Source organism: Natator depressus, chromosome 8 (assembly GCF_965152275.1).
Source record: "Natator depressus isolate rNatDep1 chromosome 8, rNatDep2.hap1, whole genome shotgun sequence".
NCBI classification, from domain to species: domain Eukaryota; kingdom Metazoa; phylum Chordata; order Testudines; family Cheloniidae; genus Natator; species Natator depressus.
In genome coordinates, this window is record NC_134241.1 from 69,796,973 (window position 1) to 69,822,330 (window position 25,358).

At 42.9% G+C, this 25,358-nt stretch overlaps 1 protein-coding gene across 1 annotated transcript in view; it reads right to left on the minus strand.

The window, feature by feature from the left end:
- Positions 1–24,109, minus strand: part of LOC141992327 (putative ferric-chelate reductase 1) — a 38,578-nt gene extending 14,469 nt beyond the window's left edge. The window contains exons 1-9 of the mRNA XM_074961270.1: positions 24,059–24,109; positions 17,110–17,308; positions 16,017–16,153; positions 14,501–14,592; positions 13,971–14,055; positions 8,580–8,765; positions 5,983–6,084; positions 4,313–4,454; positions 1,487–1,600 (exon numbers count right to left, since the gene is read on the minus strand). Coding sequence (XP_074817371.1) covers positions 1,487–1,600; positions 4,313–4,454; positions 5,983–6,084; positions 8,580–8,765; positions 13,971–14,055; positions 14,501–14,592; positions 16,017–16,153; positions 17,110–17,308 — 1,057 coding nt within the window. The 5' untranslated portion in view covers positions 24,059–24,109. The remainder of the gene's footprint in view (positions 1–1,486; positions 1,601–4,312; positions 4,455–5,982; positions 6,085–8,579; positions 8,766–13,970; positions 14,056–14,500; positions 14,593–16,016; positions 16,154–17,109; positions 17,309–24,058) is intronic.
- Positions 24,110–25,358: the final 1,249 nt, after the last annotated feature.

Sequence of the window (25,358 nt, forward strand, 5' to 3'; positions counted from 1 at the left end):
GATCGGTCGCTGCCTGCCAATCCGGTGGGTAGTGTAGACATACCCTGAGTCTCTGTAGGGGGATCTCTCGCCTCTCCCTGGTACTCTCTTCTTTTCTAAGCCTCTCTCTTTATAGCCATCTTCTTTCCTACACTAGACACACACAGCAGTGATTTTTACCTGACAATGTCACAAAATGTGTGTCTTTGTTACTCTGTAAAAATGAAGAAAGATTTAATAACAAAAATCTAGGTGATTAATATGACCAGGTAAATTATCATGCAAGAACCATATAAATTTTCCTGAGTTTTAATCCAGCTGTATAGTTAATGTCTAGAACTGTGCCATTCCTAGGAAACACTTAGGTATCCTTTGTTGTAAATCTGTTATTGTCATATTTTGTAATATATTGAAGATATTCTGTACAGAGAAATCCCAGTTGTCAAGATCAAAGCTCTCTGTGGAGCATAAACCAGAGAAAGCAAATGTTCAAATATACGGATTTTAGATATTCCAAAATCTATTTCTATTCTGTATCTTTTAGTTGAAGATTAATCTTTTTTAGCCTTAATGATTGCACTTGAGCTTCCTTGAAACATACTGGAAGTGTATTATATACACCCTTTAAAAACTACTGGGCTCTATATTACAAAATACTTCTCCTGGAAGTAAAACTATCATGCTATTTTTGAAAGATCACACAAGAAAGATCAGATTATGAATGAGATTTGGAAAATTAAAGGTCATCTGTTGTGTGGTGGAAAATCAATTTTCAAATTTTCTAGATCACTGTAAAATAACTCATAACTGATACAGAGGATTATCAACTGTATAATATGAATTTTCATCTAAGTTTCCTGTATGAGTTCCTGCTCAAATTTATTTTGTTATTATTTAGCCTTTTTTACTGTGTCAGCTGCAGAAGATAATTTCTTCACATAATATAGAAACAGACCTTCAATAAAGCCATGCTAATTTACACCTGCTGAGGATCTGGTTCACTACGTGTGTGTGTGCAGTGTATATCCACCCCACCCCAGACATGTGGAGATAAATACCCATGTGATAAATTAGAGAATCATATGCTCAGTTGCAGAACAATATAATAAATAAATGCATTGTGCACCTTTGGCTTCCTCTCCTACCCTCTTCCGCCCAACTCAGTAATCCATCTACTCTAGAACTTATTCTAGCAGTCCAATCCACTGAGCAACTTTAAAAAATGGCAGCTGTTTGATGTCCTCCTTCTCCCAAATGTGGAATTCTCTCCACTCCATCCCTCTAAAATGGGTAAAATTCAGTCCAGCACCAGTGACCGATTTTCTACACATAAAAAAAAAGACTTTAAAGTCCAATATGATTTGAATCTGCAGGACTAGAAATAGGAGCCTTATTTCATATGAAAGGATGCGAGTGTGAGCATATCTATAAAAACATACACTTTCCCCCTTACAAGGAAGGGATGGATAGTTGATTCATCCAGTTACTTTCTTTAAAATATTCTTACCGTGAGCCTTAATAATAGAAGGTGTAGAACTGGTGCCACCTACTGCTTCATAGCTTGAAATGTTCACTTTCTGAGGAGTGATAAAAGGTGTCCTAAGATGCTTCCGTATCTGTCCTGCAAACATTAAGCAACCATTATTCAAGCTATTGGGCTCTTTAAAACAAATGAAGAAATAAAAAGGTTATTCACTGGCCAAGAGTAAGCAGTAAGTATTGAATTTGCCCGAATACATGCTGGCACATCCTAGGAACCAAGAATGTGTGTCACAGCAGCTTAATATTTTTATTTTGGCATGTCTCCTCCAACAAATCCCTCAAGATGAGGCTTTTTGTTTCAGGTTTAGATTTTCTTTTGAATGTTTGTCCACAGAACGCTAGGAGAGCCAGAAATCAGCTTCATGTCTACGGGTTCACCTCAGATTTGCTACTTCCAAATAATAAATATTATTCATACACTTATCATCATCTCTGGCATTTGCAGAACATGTAGCCCATGCTATCAGAATTGTTAACCATTTTATCATTTGTTCTTTGCATATAGAACGCTTAGACCAACATTTACAAACTTGGATGCTTAAAGTTAGGCTTCTAAATCCATATTTATGGAATTAAACAAATAGCTTAATTTTCAGAGGTGCTGAACCCCTGAAAATACCATTGTAGACTAGGGCACTGGCCACACTGCAGGATCAGACCCTAAATTCATATTCAAACTAAAGTACTTTGGACTGGATTTAAAGTTGATTTAGGGTGGCCAAATAAATGTCTGTAGTGATCTTTTGGAGTCACAGTTTCTTCCACAAATGCAATGTCATTTGTTCTAATTTGTCACTGTTTCTTGGGATTTAACTACAAAATTACTTTTTATTTTAATACAAAAATGAGAGATTTAATAGAACTACAGGAAGGCAAAAGGATCCATGTTGGCTGATTCACCTGCAGAGTTGGAATCTTAGGGTGTGTCTACATGGTGGGGTAATGTGCACTACAGGGGTGTGATTACTGAAGCGCACTAATGTGTTGGGCATTAATTTGTCCATGTAGTCCCTGCTATTGTGCACTGAATTTTCCCTAGGGCACTTTGATGTAGTAGTGTTTCAAACAGCACTATGTTAAAGTGCATTAGGAAACTTTTAGTGCACACCAGCAGGGTCTACACAGACAAGTGAGTGTGCAACACGTTAGTATGCTTTAGAAATCACATCCCCTGAAGTGCACATCACTGCACCAAACAGATAAGTGCACAGTGGCAAAGCTTATACAGACTGCAACAAACATTTCCCCAATCCTCAGCACAAATATTTTAATAGGCTGCGTTAGTCATGATGGCAACAGAATGAGCGAAATCCTGAACCATGCCAGTATTTAGCACAGCTCAGGAAGGTGGGCACAAAATCGATGCCTTAAAGCCTCCTTTACACCCCCTATTTCTGTCCTGTCCTAGTGCCATTGTCCCCTCAACATGGCAGCCTCTGAGCCCTTTTTAAGCTACACCTACCTGTGCATGGTCTAAAAGGGACGTTCTAATAGCTGGGATAATAGAAGTGCAGGGCTCCTTTCCCCAGCCATGACCCCTACATGCCAGGGGTTAAAGAGGAAGGGAGCACAGAGTCACTATGGGAGCTCTAACCCACCCATGGATTTTCCTGTACCCAAGAGGATTGCTGAGTGGAGCCAGCTAAGCCAGCCTTCCAATTGCTTTGCATTGCCTGAGTGGCACAAAGTCGCTGGAGTGCAGGAAAGGGTTGGGCCAATATTTCTTTATATTTTTGTACATATTTTAACCCAGTAGCATGACTCAGTATGTACGCCCCTGGAATGGGACTCAAGAGTTCTGGGTTCGATTCTAGCTGTGCCACTGATTTCCTGTGTAACCTTGGAAAAAGAATGAGGAGTACTTGTGGCACCTTAGAGACTAACAAATTTATTTGAGCATAAGCTTTCGTGGGCTAAAACCCACTTCATTGGATGCATGCAATGGGTTTTAGCCCACAAAAGCTTATGCTCAAATAAATTTGTTAGTCTCTAAGGTGCCACAAGTACTCCTCATTCTTTTTGCTGATACAGACTAAAAAGGCTACCACTCTGAAACCTGTTTGACCTTGGGTAAGCCACCAAATTCTACTTCCTCTCCCACCCTTTGTCTTGTTTATTTAGACCATGGGTAGGCAAACTATGGCACGCGTACCAAAGGCGGCATGTGAGCTGATTTTCAGTGGCACTCACACTGCCCGGGTCCTGGCCACCGGTCCGGGGGTCTCTGCATTTTAATTTTAAATGAAGCTTCTTAAACATTTTAAAAACCTTATTTACTTTACATACAACAATAGTTTAGTTATATATTATAGACTTATAGAAAGAGACCTTCTAAAAACGTTAAAATGTATTACTGGCAGGCGAAACCTTAAATTAGAGTGAATAAATGAAGACTCGGCACACCATTTCTGAAAGGTTGCTGACCCCTGATTTAGACCGTAAGCTCTTTGATGCAGAGACTGTCTGTACAATGCCTATTGTCTCGGAGGGAGCCTCTTTGTGCTGCTCTTTTACAAGCAATAATAAAAAAACACAAATACACCGAGAATATATTTCTTTCCAATAGCGTAAGCTTCACATATATCAAGCTACTGCCATCACGTCAGCATGTTATCTTCTCAGACCATAAAAGATCTGTTATCCTGCTCACATTTCAAACCTCTCATTCTCTGTGCCTCCTCTCCTCCACAAAATATATATGTGTATGTGTGTGTGTGTGTATGTATATGTGTGCACACCTCCGCAATTGTTACTCTTCCATTTGGACCTTGCATGATACAGTAACACTCACCAGCTGATGATGGTCCCTGGGCCAGAAATATGAAGTACAAATTGCTGGCAGCTTTTGACTGAGTCGATATGGGATTTCTTGTAATGAAAGAGCAGTTGATGATTCCATTGTTAAAGGAAGTCATTATGCTCTGAACATCACCCTAAAGCCAGAATATCTGTAATTATCATTACATAGAACATTCATCATACAGCAACAAACAAATGACAGAATTTGTAAATTGTTCAGCAGAAATAGCATTACAAAATTATGGGCTATTAGTAAAGAGTCATTTATGGATTTGCACCACGTTACAACTTTAAGTAAACAGTGATTCAGCAATGCCGGGTTTTTAGTTTTTCTTTACTAGTGCTCAATAAGGGCCTGATTCTGAAAACATGCATCTGAGAAATTTTAGTCAAAGGGAGAAATCCCATTCTCTTCATTGGAAATACCCATGTGAATATGGGATTCCTCACGTGAGCAGGTATTCACATGCATAAATGTGTGCAGGGTTAGACCGAAAACTAGATGATCATTTAGTTAAAATCTGTCATTTCTTTAACTTGACACAAATAAAATATGTAAATTGCTCTTCCCCAGTGTGTTAACTATGACATCAGACCTTAGGGCAATGGTGGGCAACCTGTGGTCCGCACGTGGCCCATCAGGGTAATCCACTGTGGGCAGCAAGACACTTTGTTTACATTGACCGTCCGCAGGCACGGCCGCCTGCAGCTCCCAGTGGCCGTGGTTCCCCAGTCCCGGCCAATGGGAGCTGTGGGAAGTGACGCAGGCCGCAGGGACGTCCTGGCCACTGCTTCCCACAGCTCCCATTGGTTGGGACTGGCGAACCGTGGCCAATGGGAGCTGTGGGCGGCTATGCCTGCGGACAGTCAATGTAAACAAACTGTCTCATGGCCTGCTAGTGGATTACCCTGATGGGCCACATGCGGCCTGCGGGCTGCCCACCACTGGCTTAGGGTCTCATTCCCCGGGACACTCATATCAATGTAAATTAGGAGTAACTAGAATGAAATCAGTGGGGTCAACTAGGGTATAGGTAATAGTAGATATTCATAACTGATATACAAAAGCAGGAAATCTCTGATGTAGCATATTCCAGAAGATCTATTGATTATTCCTTTGCTAATAATTTTTTTTCTGGTATAAGTACTTAAAAAATAAAACCAACATTTATATTCTTGTCTTAATTTTTTTTAAACTGTATTTTTTCCCATACTGCTGCAGGAGGCATAAACAACCTGGTTCTGTTTACAAGGCTTACATTTTTGATTGGTTAAATGTTTAGCAGTATATTACTTGATTTAAGTTTTACTGCATAAATCAGTGGCTGATCCACTTTTTTCCCCTCTCCTGTCTATCTTGGTCTCTGTCTAGCTATTAGTCTTTGCTAATACCAAATCAGAGCAGAGCCAGGAGAAAAGCTAATGTGAATGAAAATATGTAGATGGTCCAAATCAATTTTAAGGGATAAACTCTGTTCAGAGCAAAATTATATTGCTAGCTTTCAATACTATAGTTCACAGTTTGGTGATCTTATCATCCTGTCTGGAATTCAGCACTGATACTGTAGCTCAGCAACAACTCTGGAATAAAACGCATGCAACAGTAAAAAATATGAAACATTATTCTACACATACATACAACATAATCTGGAATTAAATTACCAGAGACAAAATGTTGGGAATAGTTCGTCCAGTTGAAAAGGCACGTTGAACTTCTATTTGTCCTGTTGCATTCTTACCACAGATATAAATGTCGTCATTCCCCTGGAAAAGCAGAGTTTTGCCCAGGTCAGTGGTGACTGAGTAAAGCTGCATGCAGATCTTACACAGGGAAATCTCACACAAACTTTGATGGGAGTTTCAGGTGCACCAAGACTACAGAACTGAGCACCATAATAATAATAATATCAAAACCCTACTGATATTTGAGCGTATCTCTACATTAGAGACAACTGGCATAATGTCCAGTCGCTTTGCACCTTAAATATAATCTTCCATTCAGTTTCTTGCAAAGGAGCAATAGTTAGAGCATGTGTACAACATGTGCCACTCTCATCACACAAGCCTTTTTTCCACTCTGGCTCTAAAGAAGCCACTGCAACAATGATCTTCTTTTACAAATAACTTTTCATCCCAATCTAAAGGCACCTGTGCTTTAAAAGATCACTGTAACTAAAGTCAGTCAGTGTACCTGGAGGATCTACATCATCAGCTTTTCATTTGGGGGAAAAAATGCCTAAAATATGTTTTTAGATTTTTTCCCACCACTTTTCACGTCTGTGTTAAAAATGCAATGTATTGATCAAGGCCAGATTTTAAACCATGAGAGCATAAAGTTAGGTTCCTAAATCCATATGTTGGTACTTATATAAATGACCAAGCACACAATGAATTCAATGGGAGACAGCTCAGAATTTCTGAAAATTTGTCTACTCAGAACATGATTTAGCAAAACATTTGAGCATGTTAACTTATGTGCTTTGCTAAATTGGAGTCTTATTTAGGAGCATAACTTTAGATTCCTATTTTTGAAAATCTTGTCCTGCAGCGATTTGAGTTGCAGATGTCCATAACACTATACTTTAACAAAAAAAGAAAAAAAAAAGATTATTGGGATGTATTACTTAAAGGATGTCATGCCATATCAGCACACAACAAGCACAGTGGCAATCAAGTTCCCTAATAGTCAGATACCAGTTACGTATAAAGGCCAAATTCTGTATGGACTCAGACTGATACCCCATTCAAATTGACTTCAGAGTGTAAGTGCTGAATCGGGTGACAGAAATATAACTATGGAGCTGAAAAATATCAAGAAAAATGAAATCTCATAAACAATGCCAATTAACTGGAATTTGTCTCTGCGGTGCACAGAACTGTAATATTATAACAGTGTTTGCTATTCAGGTAATGTGCTATGGTGCTTCATGATTTCTTAGAATTTTGAAATATTATAGATAATTTCCTAACTCAAAAAAAAGTGATGCATCCAACATGGGGGACCTTACAATGACACAAAGAGGAACTGATCACAGAATTAAAAATTAATGGTAGCATCGGTACAAGTGATCATAAGTTGATTACATTAATAATATGCAAAAAGAATAAAGTACAGACCAATAATATATATACTTGGTACTTTAAAAAGGCCAATTTCACAAAGTTGAAAGCAATTATGGGCCAAATCAGCTAGGAGGAAGAATGTTAACAGAAAAAGGTAAATGATAATTGGAAATTGTCTTGTTTAGAGGTGAAGTGAAGTCAGCTATAAGATCTATAACAAATGGAAGAAAGGGGAATTAGATAGTAATGAATATAAATCAGAAGCAAGGAATTATACAACACTGAAAAGGGAAAAAGGGACACAGAAATAGGTAGCCAGTAGAATGAAGGATAATAAGGTGTTTCGTAAGTGAATTAGGAACAAAAAGAACCCTAACAATGATATTTGCCCATTGCTAGATGGAAATGGTAGAGTTATCATTAATAATGCAGAAAAGGCAGAAGTGTTCAATAAACATTTCTGTTCTGTATTTGGGGAAAGAATAGATCATGCAGTTATATTAGATGATGATAACAATAACTCTTTCCATTCCATTGGTATCTAAGGAGGATGCTAAACAGCAGCTACTAAAGTTAAAATCAGCATGCCCAGATAACTCAAACCCAAGAGTTTTAAAAGAGTTGGATGAGAACCTTGCTGGACCATTAATGTTGATTTTCAGTAAGTCTTGGATCATTGGGAAGTTCCAGAAGACTGGAAGAAATCTGGTGTTGTGCCAATATTTAAAAAGGGTAAATAGTATAACCCCAGTAATTATAGGTCTATCAGTCTGACACAATCCAATGGCTGGAAGTTGAAGCTAGACAAATTGAGACTGGAAATAAAGTGTAAATTTTAGGTTAACTAACCACTGGAACAATTTACCAAGTGTCATGGTGGATCCTTCATCATTCTTTTAAATCAAGATGTGATGTTTTTCTAAACAATATGCTCTAGGAATTAATTTAAGGAAGTTCTATGGCCTGTGTTATACAGGAGGTCAGAAGAGATGATCAGATAGGTCCATTCTGTCCTTGGAATCTGTGAATAATCAACACTCTTACTAGGTTTGCTAAAAATAATGGAACTGTCCTGCTCTACAGGTCTCTCCTGTCTCTCTACTGTAATCACTGAATAGTTCATTGTTGAGTTTCCGCAGTTTGCAAAACAGAACTTTGTTCTTGTTCCAATAGCGTATTCAGTGATAGTATCTTACCATTTGTGTATCATCAGAAAACCCAATGGCTATATATCCATCAGAAAAGCCGCTCATTTCAAATTTAAAAGCATCACCATCTAGTGACTCAGAAGACATGAAATAACAGTTTGGATCATCCAGACTACACCCAGTGGGACTGCTGAAACAGAACTTCTGTGTGCCACAGCCTTCACGTCCAGAGGTCTGTAATTTACAACAGCATGAAAAACTATTAGATTGTAAGTTAAATTTACCAATATTAATTAGGCAATATTATCTAAATGAAGCTACGGTCTCCTATTTACCAAAACAAAACCTCACTTTCAACTCTTCACCTGTTAGGAGAAATAAAATAGGTGGATCTATATGTAGAACTGTTGCCACCTTAAAGAACATTTGATACCACCATATCTCCCTATGCTTAGAATAGGGAGTAACTGTGTATCTCAGATATTTTGTTGTTGTAACTCTGGGGAGATGCTGGCTTTTGGATGGCCAGCAACTCTGCAGCTGTTTGGAACATTTTCCTCTTTTTTATCCTCTTCTTCTTCCTTGCCACTTCTTTACTGAGGGTTGGTGTGACCATATCTATTGGACAAGCTTTCCAGGTTGGCTGTTCAAGCCTGACACGCTTGGTTTGAAACTGGAGTTTCCCTGCTCCTAGGTGAGCTGCCTACCGAACTCCACTTGCCCCAGCAAGACTTGTTTTTAGGCAGTCTTTATTTGCCTTGATGTCTTCATCATAGGGCCTCTGTGGCATTTTACAGAGGTAGCCACGGCACCAGCTACCCCACCACACCCTGTTCAGAGATGCTGCCAGTTGCTCTGCCACTGCTTATTGGATATTTGCAGCTGTCCTGCATCTACAGGATGTTCCCTTAACTGCTACCTGGGGACATGCCTGATGGGAGATGATTGCTCCTTCACAGGTTCCTACATTCTATCCGTAACCCAACAGCACCTCCATGCCCAATGCCTGCAGGATGGAAGGGATTTCTGAAATAGAAGGCAGAGCCTACAGACTGGCTGTTAAGCCAAGCTCCATCCTCTGGAACCCATCTACCCTCTGTCCTAGTAGAAGGGGATGGTTCTAGTCCTCCTTTAAAGGAGGAAGGCTAATGGATCCAGGAGAGATGGTTCTCCCCTCCCTTAATTTTTATTTCTTATTTTAAAAAGTATAAACATAAAAAGTTGTTCAATGGTAATGTGAATATTCACGTTAGTTCTATTTGTCTGCTCTTTGGGGCCTAGCAGCAGCATTGTCAACCCCAAATGTCCAAAAGCCATGAGTCAGGCTCACCCAAAATCATGAGATTGGCTTTAAAATCAGGAGATCACATAAACAATGATAGATTCTGAGTTCTTTATTTTCCTTCTGCTTTTTGAGTCTTTAGGGTGCACTGGGATCACATTTCTCCAGAGCCAAGAGCTGGAAGCCTACTTTTTCTAATGAAGGCTGAAATCGTTAGAACTGGGGCTTTAAAGAAAACAATTATCATGAGACTCATGACAAAATCATGAGAGTTGGCAACACGGGGCCTAGAACACCTTCCCCAACATAATTGCCCTCCCTTACAAGAGCATAAAAATGGCTCTTAGCCACACACCTTACAGCTCTGTGTGGCCTCCATGCATAAACACTGCTGCCACATGGCTCATTTAGCCCCTTGCAGGGGCCTCTTTCCTGCTTCCTAACACTGTATGATGCTGCTGCTGACTCCTGACTGCATACTGTATTCACTTGCATTGCGCGTGTGATATTACTGACACTCACAACTGCTACACTTTGCTTAGAGTCTTTTCCTCCTGCTTTGGAGCGTGAGGGCGGGTGTTCCCAATCCCTGATCACCACTCCTTCATTATGCTCCTAAAAACAACTTAATGAAACAATTCTGGAGCCAACTTCTCATTTTAAACACACTTTTGTTTTATTTAGGAAATTGATTTCTAAAACAACAAATGGGAAATTTAACCATAAATTCTACTATTGATCATGGCCTCAGACAGGTGATCCAAAATCCTCCCAGTACACTTCACCCACCTACTCTGGGGTTTCTACACTGAAACCAGTGCCAGAGCAGGTGTGAGAGAAATTAAAAAAAAAAGAAAAAAAAAAAGTGCTGACTTGTTCACCCACTGACTAATTAACAAATCTAATCTAGTGGGACCCCACCCATGTGTGGTTTTCACATTCACTTTGTTTTTTAAATAATGTAAAGTGGAGGAAAAGGAGTTTGGGTTCACACACCACCCCAACCCCCCAAAAAGGTATTTTTTTAAATTTCCCGTAAACTGTATAACAAAGGAAGACGATCAGAGAGGTACAGCAGGCATAGGCGCGGGAAGTAAGGGTGCAGGGGACTGCTGCAGCACCCCCAGGTTTTGCGCCCGGTGTCCCAACTACTGGCCCTGCACTCCTGCCACCCAGGGTCCCAGTCGCCAGCCCCGCTGCTGCTCGGGGGCTCCGCTGCTGGCCTTGGGTCCCGCTTGGCCGCAGACCCCGGGGTCCCGCTTGGCCGCAGACCCCGGGGTCCCGCTTGGCCGCAGGTCCTGCACCCAGGGACTCTGCTGCTGGCCCCAGGGTCCCAGCCACTGGCCCACATGCAGGGTCCCATCCACTGGCTCCAGGGTCCCAGACAGCCGCTGGCCCCATGCCTGGGGTCCTGGCCGCCAGTCCTGGGGTCCTGGCCATTGGCCCCATGCCTAGGGCTCCGCACCCCGCCCCCCAGCTGTGGCCCCAGCCTCCGCCACCTTACCTCTGTCTGCATCTCTGCTCCCGACCCCAGCTCAAGGGGGTGGTAAGGGGCACAGACAGGGGTAAGAGGGGTGCAGCTCAGCACCCCTACTCCAAAAACTGTTCCAGCACCACTGACAGCAGGTGCTCTGCAAGCACACTTCCCCGAGGCTCTTGATACAATCTGTCTCTCATTCCTCTATATGTACAGCTGGCAGGCTGGTCCCTTTCTCTTTCTGTGTGAGGATGCAGTATATAAAATAAATGACATTCCACATGATGGTACTGAGACTGGTGTCTGACTGTGTTGTTATGTGCCCATTCTGCAAGTCCCAACGTGGACACTGAAGTAAGTCCCTCCACTTGCATCATTTCACAAGGGAAGGGTTTGGGTCTAGACACAAATAAGAGGCTAGGCTCTCAGCAGTGTCCTTCTCCTCTCCTGCTGTGGCCTCAGGATCTTCCCATCACGGTGTGCTTCTGGGGAAGCCAGTTTCTATTCACTTGGATGAATGATAGCCTCTCCTCCTTCCCTGTGGAGAGACGTGTACCTGTCAGAAATTGTACTGCTCGGTGCACTAAAGAGGCACTCCAAATGCCAGCGTGATGGTGGATAGGAGAGGTGGGCAACAGCCAGCGGATGCAATTCTGGTCGCACATCCCTCTTCACTGCTGGCAGTGAAGAGTGTCTGAGCCTCCTGGTGGGGAGGATGCTGTGGCCCATGTTTTGGAGAGCCACAAGCAATGACTTCAGCACTCATGCTTCCCAGGTGATTTTTAAAGTAGGGTATGGCTGCCTCAGCCTCCCTTTTATCTTAGATGGAGGAAGCCATGGTGCTTTCAATCAGGGGTTGAGACATGTTGCCATCAAATAGTGCTTCTTCTCCCTGATGGGTTGGAGATGGCAATTACCCAGAAGAGCAGACAGCACAACTCCCCTGTTGCTCTGTTGATGGAAGAGGTTCTCCATGAGTCAGTTCTCTCTCCAGCAGGCAGAGCAAGGAAATTTCTTGGCTCATTCCCACATCACTCCCTCTGACCAGCTTTAGAGCCTCACCAAAATGCCATTGGATGTTGATTAGCTTCTAGAGCAGTCAGTGGAAGGGTGACAAGTGGAAGCTGATGTCTGTCTGTGCTTGTGTGGGCCCATGGATGTACAACACTTGCACAGCTTCTCAGTGCTTAGAGGTCAGGGGAGGTCACCAGGGGTCAGTGCCTCGGCCAAAAATAAATAAGTAAATACAAATTGAGCCAGGCCACTTGAAGCACGGTCTTACCAAAACAGCTGCTCCCAGACTGTGATGACTCCCCACCTTTAGCACAGCTTTTCTCTCTGCCCATACAGACATTCCAGCAGGTAAAAGATGGAATTCCATCTGGTCACCACCTCCTGCTTCGTCTGGTGGCCTGGCAGAAAGAGTGAGCCTGCGGCTGTGTAAGGCTGTGGCACACTGCTCAGAATTGGCTGATGTGGCTGCAGATCTTCCTGGTTGTTGAGAGCAATCCCTGGACTGGGCATCCCCTTTCAGAAATTCCCTTACAAACCAGACTGAGGCAGAGAGCAAGGCAAGAAACACGGTGGAAACCACAATCATGCACTGCCTTTGCGATATTTAATTCACTGTTTGCTGCCAAAACCTCAGCAGAGAGAGCAAAGGGCCTTAGCCACTCCTCTGAGAGACCACACAGGTTCTCCATGTCCCTGCAAGTGTGGGGCTTTCCAAACTCACGCCCCGACAGTGAGGTATGCTGCTGACTGAGGGCAGACCTGTTGCCTGCGCTGCTGCTGCTAACATGTAGTCAGTGGCTTGAACCCCGGTCCGCATATCAGTGGTGAGATGCAAACCTCTCCCTTCACAATGACCCAGGACATGCTGCACTAGAAAAAAAAAAGCAATGGAGACAAATAACTTGAAGCTTTAAAATTCAAATAGTGTGACTATATGGTCACACTAGGTCCTATATGTTTGATTGCCTTCTGAGGATTAGAGAGAGAGTAGAGACAGAAGAGTCTTTAGCAGGGCCCACTGATCTAGTTCCACATTGAATGGATGGCATTGGTAGAAATGGACTGGAGGTTCCGCACATCAGATCTGAGTATTAAGGCAGCAGTTTAAAGAATAGACCCTCTAGGGTACTTTCCCTGGAAACACCATCTGTGCCACTCCTAGGCAGGTGTACTGTGACAGCAACAGAAATCTGAAGGAATGCCATGAGGGTAGACAGGAGGGTTTCTGTACATGAAAAGCTAATTGCATTGGTTTAAGACAGGTCTGGTTCAGACAGAGGCTATACAATCTTTCCCGGTGTAGTTCTATCAAATCACCTCAATCCTGGCCTACAACATCTTTTCTATTCCCCTTCTTTGCTATTCTAAGACCAGCTATTGCAGATTTTGCCCAAGAGGCAACAGCTACAATAGTTATATTTACAATTAAGTGAAATCACCATCACTATCATAAAGGTATTTAAAATGGACTAAAAGCAAATTAAACATCTAAGTTTAAATTTAGTTCATTTGATTAGAAAACATAATAATCTTAGGAGTTCAGCTCTAATAAACCTCTCACCAAAAGTTTCCTGGAAAAATTGCCCCAAATTCATTCATTTGACTCGCTATTATGTATATTTGTGAAACAATATATTCACAATCATATCAAAATGAAACAACTTACTGAGTCAACGGGGGAGCTGGAAGACACAAGAGTTTGACTTCTGACATCAGCCCAGAAAACACTCAAACTCTGAACAACAGTTGCTCTGAAAACAAAACAAACACCACACACATCGTTTTGAAGCATTATTTTGGGAAATGTTCTGATAAGGCACCAGTAACGTTTCTAGATATATCAGACATCTTGCTGGCAGTAATCAATCCTGACTTTTTCAAATAGATAGAGGCATTTACCTTTAGAGATGGAAGTGGGATTTAATCTTAAGGGTGTCCATTGTTTGGGAAAGCACTGTTCAGTAACTACTTATGATAAGACAAAACTAAACATGAAACCTCATCTTGCCAGCATATCTTAAAAGTATTAGAAATGAAACAAAGGCCAGGAGGTACTAAAAATTATGGGAAAATCTCAAATCACTGTCATTACAATATTGCTAAGGATAAGTCCTTTGCAAAATCTAACAGATTTTATTCCTTCTGCAAATTAAATTTCTTTATGAAATGTTAGTATATTAGGAATCAAAAACGTACCTGAATTGTACATTTCCTGTGCCTGGTGGTGCTACCCAAATTGCTGTTACATTTTGCTTGCTGTTGCGATTTGTGTGACTCATTGCAGAATTCTGCAATTAAAAACCAAGCCGAATGCTCGAATGAAAGAAAGTAATGTACTTTTCCCCCTGAAATATCATGAGGTCCTCCTCTCACTGAAGCAGTGATCCAGGATATTAACTGGTTCAAGCTGGCTGACTTTTAGAGCTTCCACTCATACTTTCATTCTGAGCCAACTATTCCCTTTGAACAGTACAATGTTCTTCCCAGGCATCAACAGCAGCAAAGATAATTTAAATCACCCTGGAAATGAGAGGGCAGGCAGTTTCCTCTGATACCATTATATTGCTGAGTGACCAGAAGCTATTGGGCTGGAAAGTAAAATACAAAGTCCCCTGTCCAGTGGCCAGAGGGGCAAGAATCCTACAGTGGCTTCCAAACATTTATCTCCTCCTTTGACAGTAAAAATATCTAACCCAAACTGCTTTCTCCTTGAAGATAATCTTTAAACGCTTTCAATTGCAATTGCCTGAAATCAAAGATTAGCAGGTGGAATCACAGGGGTACACTTTCCATTAATGATGTAAGACCTAGGCCTGGTAGCTAAGGTCAAAGAAGTACTTTGAATCTGGACAGAGGCCACAGTGCTAGAAAACAACACTAGCTACATACCTAGTAATTGTGCTTTTTCACAGAAATAGGAAAAAACACACATGATTTTAATATGCAATTGTTTACACTCACTCTGAAACAAGACATAAAAAACCCCACTCCTCTTGGCTCTCTGGGCCCAGATGATTTGCAAAGCTGGCCGTTAGAACAAACTAGGCACATTTGATGCAGAAATCACTGACACACAAATCTGGATGCCCAAGATGCAGTTCTCAGGGCTTGTCTACACATGGAGTAATTATTCCTGAAAAACTCCATGGGTCAAGTTTTTTCAACAATGACAAAAGGCTTTTCAAAGGCAAATTCCAAAAGAATTTGATGAAAAAAAATTAGTTGTGTTTAAAATCAAATCATTTTTTACTTTGGTTTCATTTTCAATCCCCCCAATCAGTTTTTTTTGTTAGTTTGTTTTCTCCCGTGTCCCCTTTTTTCCTCTTATAGGGGAAACAAAAAAGGGGGTAGGGGAGCACTCAAACCCAGAAACTTTTCTGCTTTTCAAAAACTGAAATTTCTGTTTTAAAATTTTGAAATATTTTGAAAACGATTAAAAAGTATTTCCCACAAAAACTGTTACCTTTTCCAACCAGCCCTATTTGTTATTACTCTCACAGGTGTTAGTCTACATCACAGAAAAACTAGCATACATCTTTTATTTTTAAAGTGATTTAGCAGAATTAAACACTTTAGAAAGCATGAAGCTGCCTCCATATCACGTTTAGTGTCACCTGTAATGCAAAAAGACAATATTTATCATATCTTTTACACAATGCAAGGAAAACTAGCTTATGAGTTCAACAAACTAGTTTAAAATGTGACTGCATACCTGAATTTGGTTACACAAAATACCTTGCGTGTTTGGATCTATGATTTGAAAAGTACCAACAATACCATCTCCTCTGACTGCTCGGGCCTGCAGTAAAAATCCTTTAAAACTGGAATTGTCAATTGCTTGTAGAGTCACTGAGGGAAAAAGATATGGAAGTTACTTAAAATAGTCAATTTAAATATTAGCTACTGTCACTCACTCTCTTTCATGAGATTGTCTAGTAAGAATGATGACCTGAAGAAGACCTTGGTATAAACTCAAAAGCTTATCTCTCTCACCAACAGAAATTGGTCCAAAGATATTACCTCACCAACCTTGTCTCTCTAATATCCTGGGATTGACATGGCTACAACAGCACTGCATACAACATAAGACAGTGAAAGTAATAACCAGTTATAGCATCATTCAGCTTCGTATCACTAAGAATAACCTTTCTAAGAAATAGTATGGCTTGCTTCCACACCTCTTACCAGAGAGAGGGATGGTTTGATGCTAGCGGAATTGTGTATCGTTTGTGAAAATGTGTATTGCGTTCTGAACATATGAACCTTGATAATGAAGAAAATAAGAATTGCAGACTGAGGATTCGACCCCTTAATTCTGTATTATCAGTTACGTACAACAGCAGATTTCCTGCAAGCGGAATGTTTGTAATTTTGTGATCTATAAATACAAAGAACGATATCTAAAGGCAGAAAGAGAGCTATGTGTATTTACATAACTAAAGTAAAAGCACCTGAAGACCATGCAAGGCACATTTTAAACATATCTAAAACCAAAGCAATAAAATAGGACACATGGCTAAATCAAACAAAGATGAACCAGAGGCTTGTAGGAGGTTTCTCCCCTGTGAACAGGGCTCAGTCTTGTCCCATGTTGTTGGAATTCTGAAGGCTAGACTGCTGGGGGAGAGCACAAGACACTGTAAAAACCATAATGGTATTCTGGTTCTGCACAGTGCAATGTAATATAACTGAAATGGCCACAATCAGTGAGCTAAAATAATGAGCCTCTTTGATATTTCTTTAAAAATTTTACATTCATTTACATCCCATCCAGACATTCCAAATTATTCAAAGTTCTAATTTACCTGTGATCTTGTTTCCTGGGTCAAATGAAGTGCTGGATATGGAGATCCTGTAAGGTGCTGAGGTAGTTTGTGAAACAGAGTTACCATGAGTAGGTAACATGGAATCACAAGCTGGGCTGATTTTTCCATCTGGAAAACCAAGGACCCTTGCAGAAAACACCGCACAAAAAAGAAAGAGACAGTAAACCCAGTCTTCCATCTGTAGGGAAGAAGCAAACAATTAAAAAAACCCCAAAGGTACTTGCTGAAAATCTACTTGCACACCAATAGTCGAACTGAAATGCATAGGAATTTTGCATGTGCATGACTTGTGGGGTCTGGTCCACTTGCTTTTATTGGAAGTCGTTAAGAGTTTCATATTAAGCAAAAAACCCAACATAATAAAATTTTATCAATTGTTCACTCCTAGGTGGGTTCAGACGTCTGATCATACCTAAATAGGACAAACCTGGAAACACTTCCAACTCACAAGATGTGATTTATATAGGACAATATTTTTAAAAGATGAAAATCATTATTCTAGAAAGGAATATAATTACAATAATAATACGAATATAAACTTGTTGAAGCAAGACCTTTACACCAACTAGATATCTCATTTCTAAAGTAGGCCTGGTAACACTCTTCAGTCTATATCCACTTTCTCAAACAACCACTGAATACTATAATTGGTCCATCAGTTTGATCAGAGACATATTCTACAGAAAAAACAAACCAACCAATATTCTGTAAGCAGTCCTAAGTGAAGTGGTTTTAAAGAAAAAAGGACACACTTGTAGTTAAATCAGCCCCACCAGGGGAACAGATAACAAAACATCAAGTAGTGTAACAGCTTAATTCCAGCGCAGACCACAGTGTCTTTGAAAAGACTGCTTCCTTCCCTTTTCAATTTTGCGAAGATATTATCTAAAGAGAAAACTGAATTAAAAAATAAAATCTTCTCACAGTGCTAAGTAATTTAAATTGTATGTGCATGTATTCTCTGCAAAACAAACATTGGCTGCAGTATTTTATTCATGGCTCATGGAAGCAGAAATTTTAAAACAAAGGTATAATGATCCTATCGAGCATGTTGTTGTGCACTAAAACAACAGATAGCATGACCAGTTACTGAAGAGTAATATAGGATTACTCTTCAACTTTCCCTTCATAGATCTGCATATTTTTACCACAGTCCTGAAACTCCCGATCCAATTATTGTCTCAGTGTCTAAAATTATTAGGGAATTTAAGACAGTGTTTGTACTTAATTTAAAAATATAAATGATTTATTAATGCTCTTTTCTGTAAGGCTCCATTTCTCTAGGATACTGTCCACCACAATTTAAATGGGCCTATTTAGCTTATGATGGCAGCTGTATAAGAACACGGTTTGTCAAATTTTGTCTCCCTTGCTTTTCTTCCCACTATGTCTCTCCTGGCAGCCTAAGATCTTCATTCTCAAATGTATTTCACTAGCTCTAGATTGCCTTATCCTTCCTCTTCCCAAAAAATTAGAACAACATATGCTGATGTTCCTCCCAGGTTTCCAAATACCAGAGTCCTGCTCAATTTCACCTCTGTTCTAGATTCAACCTGCAAATTTTAACTCTCTCTCAGGTGCCAGTAATGCTTCTCTAGACTACAATGTCTTACCCGCTCTCTAGAACTGCTTTTCATTAGAAAATGTGAATTCTTGTCACAGGGTCTGCACAGGTTTCCTCCTTCTCTCCCCTGTGCCCAGGCTGGCAAAATAAGTTTCCTCACACCTTCTTCCAGTGTTTCACCCTTGTGCTTTTATTTACAGTGCCACAGTGTAGTCCCCTTTATCCCCCAACAGTTATCCCCTTTTTAACCTGTTCCAGGGTCTCCTGTCCCATGAGGTTCCCTTCCTGTGGTCAGGGCCGGTGCAAGGCTATTTTGCGCCCTAGGTGAAACTTCCACCTTGCACCCCCCAGATCATCACTTATTATAAACTTTCAAAAAAGAATACTGCATAATGTGGCATTGTTCATTAGAATTAATACACATTCGGCTTGAAAATTTATTAATTTAATTATTTAGTCTACATATTTAATGAAAATAAATGGCCTTGAGTCTCCTGCACGTGGCTACAGTCTCTCCCCCCCGCCTCCCAATGGATCTGGAAAGGGCTGTTTTGGGGATCAGAGCACAGAGCTGGGAGTTGGGATCTGGCTTCTATTCTCCACCGTGGCACCAACTCACTGGATGACTTCAGGCAAGTGACTTCCCCGTTCTGGGCTTCAGCTCCCCACAGCGCTAAGGTGTGAAATGGTTCCTTGCTCCTGGGCTGGAAAGTTCAATGCAGGCGGGAGGGGTATCTGAAGGCCTGTTTCCCATAGGTGTGAGTCGAGGACAGAGTTCCAGCCTCCATCATGACCGTCCTGGTTGCTTTACTCTGCCCCACGCCAATCGCTGCTGAAGCCCCTTACTCAGAGAGCTCTGGCCCAGGGCAGAGGTGTCAGTGTCATTCTGGGCCTGATTTTCAGAGATGCTGAGCACTTCAGGTCTTATTCACGCAAAACTCCTGCAGATTGCAAGGAAACCAGCAAACTAATCTCCAGTCCCATCACAGCAAACGCTGCTTGCCTTTCGTCTATCGCTAGGCTGCCGTACAATCCTGTTTGCTCCTCCAGCTCCTTTGGACAGGAAGAGATGGTGGCAGGAGTTTAATGGATAAATGTAAGCCACTGGTGATGATGCTCTCAGTTGCATCATGCCCTGGTTTGGTTGCCTTCTCTAAGGGAAGTAAGAGCCTAAAGGACTTCACTGGGAAACTGTTGCAAAGAAGTTGGCACCCAGTTCCCCAAGCCTGGCATACAGCATGAGCACAGGGGGAGGGCACTGAACCAAGTGGTTCTCCCACATGTGACTGTTCTCAAAGCTGCACGTGTGCTTGGGGCATTTCCCTGCGGCCACTTGCAGGGGCTCTAGCCTGCGGGACAGCTGGGCACACCACATTGCTCTTGCAAAGCCCCCTTGCGCCGATCCGGGCTGGACCCCAGCCACCAGTCCCCGAAGAGAAGCGGGTGCTCGTTACCTTTGGCGTCTGTCCTTCGGGTCCTGCCACCTCTAGTCTCCTCCTCGCCCCCAAGAAGAAGAGGAGAGCAGCGATCCACAAGATCCCCAAGAGAGACAAAGCCAGCTGGCGACTCAGCCGTCTCATCACTCAAAAGTCCCCCCTGGCTGCAAGGCACGGGTCAGAGGGGCTGGCACCCCTGTGGCAGGGGGAGCACTACCAGCGGGCTGCTTCCCCTGTGCGGGGCATGGCTGGAGCGGGGGCTGCTCTGAGCCTGGGCAGAGACACAGAGCGGTGAGTCCTGGGCTGGGCGCTGCTCGGGGCAGGGGAGGAGGAGATACCGGGGGTGAAGAGGGAGAGGCTGGCTCAAAGCAGGAGCTGCAGCACCAGACTGCGTCAGTCTCTCTGGGAGGCAGGAAGGTGTTGGTGTGTGTCTGGCTGTGTCACCCTGGCTGGCAGCCCCCTGGGAGCAGGGGGAGGTGCTGCTGGCTGCACTGTTTCCCCTGCCACTGCCAGCCACAGCATCCCCCTCCTGGACCAATAGTGTAAAAAAATATTTGGGGGCACCGCTTTTTGGCGCCCCCAAATCTTGGGGCCCTAGGCGGCCGCCTAGTTCACCTAGTGGTTACACCGGCCCTGCCAGCAGCAGGATGCTCCAGTACTGATGGGGGGGGAGAGGGGGCGGGACAGTAAATACGGGACAAGTTGCCTGTTTTTAAGAAAAAGTTGGGACACCTACAGGAGGGCTTAAATATGGGACTGTCCCTTTAAAAACGGGACATGTGGTCACCCTATTCATAAATGATCTGGAAAAAGGAGTAAACAATGAATTGGCAAAATGTGCAGATGATAAAAAATTACTCAAAATAGTTTAATCCAAAATTGACTGCAAAGAGTTACAAAGGGATCTCACACAACTGGGTGACTGGGCAACACAATGGCAGATGAAATTCAATGTTGATAAATGCAAAGTAATGCACATTGGAAAACATAATCCCAACTATACATATAAAATGATGGGGTCTAAATTAGCTGTTACTACTCAAGAAAGAGATCTTGGAGTCATTGTGGATAGTTCTCTGAAAATATCTGCTCAATGTGCAGTGGCAATCAAAAAAGCTAACAGAATATTAGGAATCATTAGGAAAGGGACAGATAATAAGACAGAAAATATCATATATTGCCTCTATATAAATCCATGGTACACCAACATATTGAATACTGCATGCAGACTTGGTCACCTCATCTCAAAAAAAGATATATTGAATTTGGAAAAGGTACAGAGAAGGGCAACACAAATGATTAGGGGTACAGAACACCTTCCGCATGAGGAGAGATTAAATAGACAGACTTTTCAGCTTGGAAAAGAGATGACTAAGGAGGGGGATATGATAGAGGTCTATAAAATCATGAATGGAATGGAAAAATTGAGTAGGGAAATGTTATTTACTCCGTCACATAACCCAAAAACCAGGGGTCACCCAATGAAATTAATAGGCAGCAGATTTAAAACAAAAAATATTTTTTCGCAGTCAACCTGTGGAGCTTTTTGCCAGGGGATGTTGTGAAGGCCAAGACTATAACAGGGTTCCAATAAGAACTAGATAAGTTCATGGAGGATAGGTCCATCAATGGCTATTAGCCAGGGTGGGCAGGGATGCAACACCATGTTTTGCGTGTCCCTAGCCTCTGTTTGCCAGAAGCTGGGCATGGGCAACAGGGGATGAATCACTTGATGATTACCTGTTCTGTAACTCACTAGACCCCACTCCCCTACCAGAGCTGAGATAGAGCCAAGGAGTCCTGATGGGGCCTCTCTCTCCCCCCAGAGTTATTAACAAAGTAAGAATATACATTAAAATTTTAAATCTAACCAGTGTCCCTTAAGTGACTTGCCACAAGATGTCAGTATTAGATGGTAGTATTAGAGTGGGTCTAATGTTTAATTTTCTTTTGTTTATATAGGAATTAGATACAGTGCTCCTGTCAACTAACTGCTAAGTTATCTGCCAAAAAACTAGAGTTTTCAAGTGCCTAAATATGCCCTGGAATCATGATTAAAGTCTCCCTCCATCCAAATCTGAAAGGGCATCCCTGCCACAAGCCCTCTCCATTTTCATCTTTCAAAAGAAACAGAGTATCAGAGGGGTAGCTGTGTTAGTCTGTATCCACAAAAACAACGAGGAGTCCGGTGGCACCTTAAAGACTAATAGGTTTATTCGGGCATAAGCTTTCGTGGGTTAAAAACCCACTTCTGCAGATGCATGGAGTGAAAATTACAGAAACAGGCATAAATATATATTGGCACATGAAGAGAAGGTAGTTAACTTACAAGTGGAGAACCAGTGTTGAAGGCCAATTAGGTCAGGGTGGATGTGGTCCACTCCCAATAACTGATGAGGAGGTGTCAATACCAAGAGAGGGGAAATTGCTTTTGTAGTGAGCCAACCACTCCCAATCCCTATTCAAGCCCAAATTGATGGTTAAGTTTGCAAAAGAATTATAGCTCAGCAGTTTCTCTTTGAAGTCTGTTTTTGAACTTTTTTTGTTGAAGAATGGCTACTTTTAAATCTGTTGTAGAGTGTCCAGGGAGATTGAAGTGTTCTCCTACTGGCTTTTGTAATGTTACCATTCCTGATGTCTCATTTGTGTCCATTTATCCTTTTATGTAGAGACTGTCCAGTTTGGCCAATGTACATGGCAGAGGGGCATTGCTGACACATATCACGTTAGTAGATGTGCAGGTGAATGAGCCTGATGGTGTGGCTGGTGTGGTTGGATATGATGGTTTCGCTAGAGTAGATATGGGGACAGAGAAGGCAACAGGGTTTGTTACAGGGGTTGGTTCCTGAGCTAGTGTTTCTGTGGTGTGATGTGTAGTTGCTAGTCAGTATTTGCTTCAGGTTGGGGGGCTGTCTGTAGGCGAGGATTGCCCTGCCTCCCAAGGCCTGTGAGACTGGGGGATCGTTTTCCAGGGTAGAAACAGAGCCATGCATGGATTTGCAAAACTGCAAGTGACCCATGAAGAGACAGTGTCAAAACAGCTCTTAGGGTCAATCCACCAACAACCAAAGTTGTTCAGAAGTCCAGTTTTCCCCTCTCAGCATTGCTCCCACAGTGATTTTCCCATTTGCTATCAGCAAGTTTGCTTGCCTGTTCTGTTGTGTCCTTGAACTTGCCTTGTTAGTAAAGTGAACAATATAGAAGTTATAATTAGCCTGAAGCACCTGTACCTTACATCCAAGTAGTGTTTTAAAATTAATTTCTTTATCCCCATTAGAAGTGGACTTTGCCACGTTGAGAAGAGTTTATTCCTTTGATTGCTGATGCACACAACTGCACTTTGATACAAACCTCTGGAGACTCAACCAACCTACCCACATACTTCAATTTTAACTTAGTGAGTACAGGCCTGATTCTGAGGTATCAGGCACACTCAAGTCCCACTAAAGTCAAGGAGTAAGGAGCGCCCTCACCTTCCAAGAGCCACTCAGGACCTCCCAGGATAGAGCTCTCAAGCTTTCAAAGGAAAAGCCCACAAGCTCTGAAGCTGGCATCACAACGCAAGACAAACCCAGCTCCCCATCCTCGAGGTTTAAACAGGGCAAGCTTCACCTGCTTTCCTCACAGACCTCAAAGGCAGCTCAGGTTGATTGCAGCGAAATGCGTCTCTGGCTGACAAGCCCCCAGCCCGCTGCTGCTGCCCAAACACACAACGGGTGCTCAGACCTACACTGGTTCATGGGCTTGCGTTCACACCGGCCGGTCTGGATGCGAAGCCAGAGGGATGAACTGGACCGCTCCCCACTCAGATCTGTGCTGCTCTTTAACGCTTCAGCAGCCCTCAGACACCACAGCTGTGAGGGACGGACAGACAGACCCACCCCACTGGGTCCTTAGCAGCCCCCCAGGGTGCTGGACTGGCACTAACCTTCGGGTTGCCGCCACCAGCCCCTCTCCTGCCCGGGGCTGTCCCCGCGCACCGCGTCTCTTACCCCTGCCCCTGGCTGGCTGCGTCTCTCCCCTCGGTTGCCGCGGCCTGCAGACTGGCACCGCCCGTCTGGGGAGGACAGACGAGGGGCCCCAGGGCGTGGCCTGAGCCGGCGGAGCCGCATTCCAGCCGGAGATACACTGCCCCGCTCGGCCGCTGGGGCCGCAAGGAGCCTCAGGGTGCGGCGCTAGGACTTCCCCAGCAGCCAGCCCAGGGCAGCGTGCGGCGAAGGGTGCAGAGCAGCGCGGCTTACCCGAGCCCAGGCCCGGGGAGGCGGGAACGCCGGGCTGCTGGCCGCAGGGGCAAATGTGTACCAGAGCCCGCCGCTTGGGGGGCAAAGCCTTTAACCTGATAGGACGGGAGGGGGAGAACCAGTCCTCCCCCACCGTGGGAGAAAACTCTCCTGCACCGCCCCCGCGTAGAACCACCCCCAGGGGTAAGAGCTAGTGGGGAAACCACAGTGCTGGTGCAGACGCCCTGGCCTCCAGCCAGACCGGGCACCTGCTGCGTTGGTTCCAGAGGGCAGGGGAGAACCCCTCCCCTTCCGCCAGGTAACCAAGCCGGGGATGTAAAGGAAGGGACGGGCTGCCACGTACTAATGCAATACAAACAAAAGGGAAAACACCCTCAGCTAACCTGACACCAAAAGGACAATGTGCAACCTGGAGGATCATAGAATATCAGGGTTGGAAGGGACCTCAGAAGGTCACCTAGTCCAACCCCCTGCACAGGACCAATCCCCAATTTTTGCCCCAGATCCCTAAATGGCCCCCTCAAGGATTGAACTCACAACCCTGGGTTAAGGAGGCTCAAACCACCCAGCTATCCCTCCAGTAGAGGCTAGACAATAGGAACCAATGATGAGAAAGGTCATTCTTTTTTAACTTGTCAAAACACATTTGTTAGAAGAGTTATGTGCTCAAAATTGCTCAATACTAAAGCTAGCAATTATTTTGATGTTTATTACAAACTTAGCAGGAGCTAGACTATACAAAAATGATCTTTGGTCGGACCCTAGTTCCCCTCTTTGCTCCATCTGAGCCAAGTACTTTTATCAAATACTATTAAGGTAATAGGTAAACACTTCAAAATAGAATAGTTGATTAATAGCTATTGACTATGCCAGATTTTTCAGGCACCTATTTTCAGATTGCTAGAAGCTTGCAAAAGGTTTAGGAGTACTGCTGTTAATCAAGATATAGCCTACAATAACTTGATGACAAGAGCTGGATAGACAGTG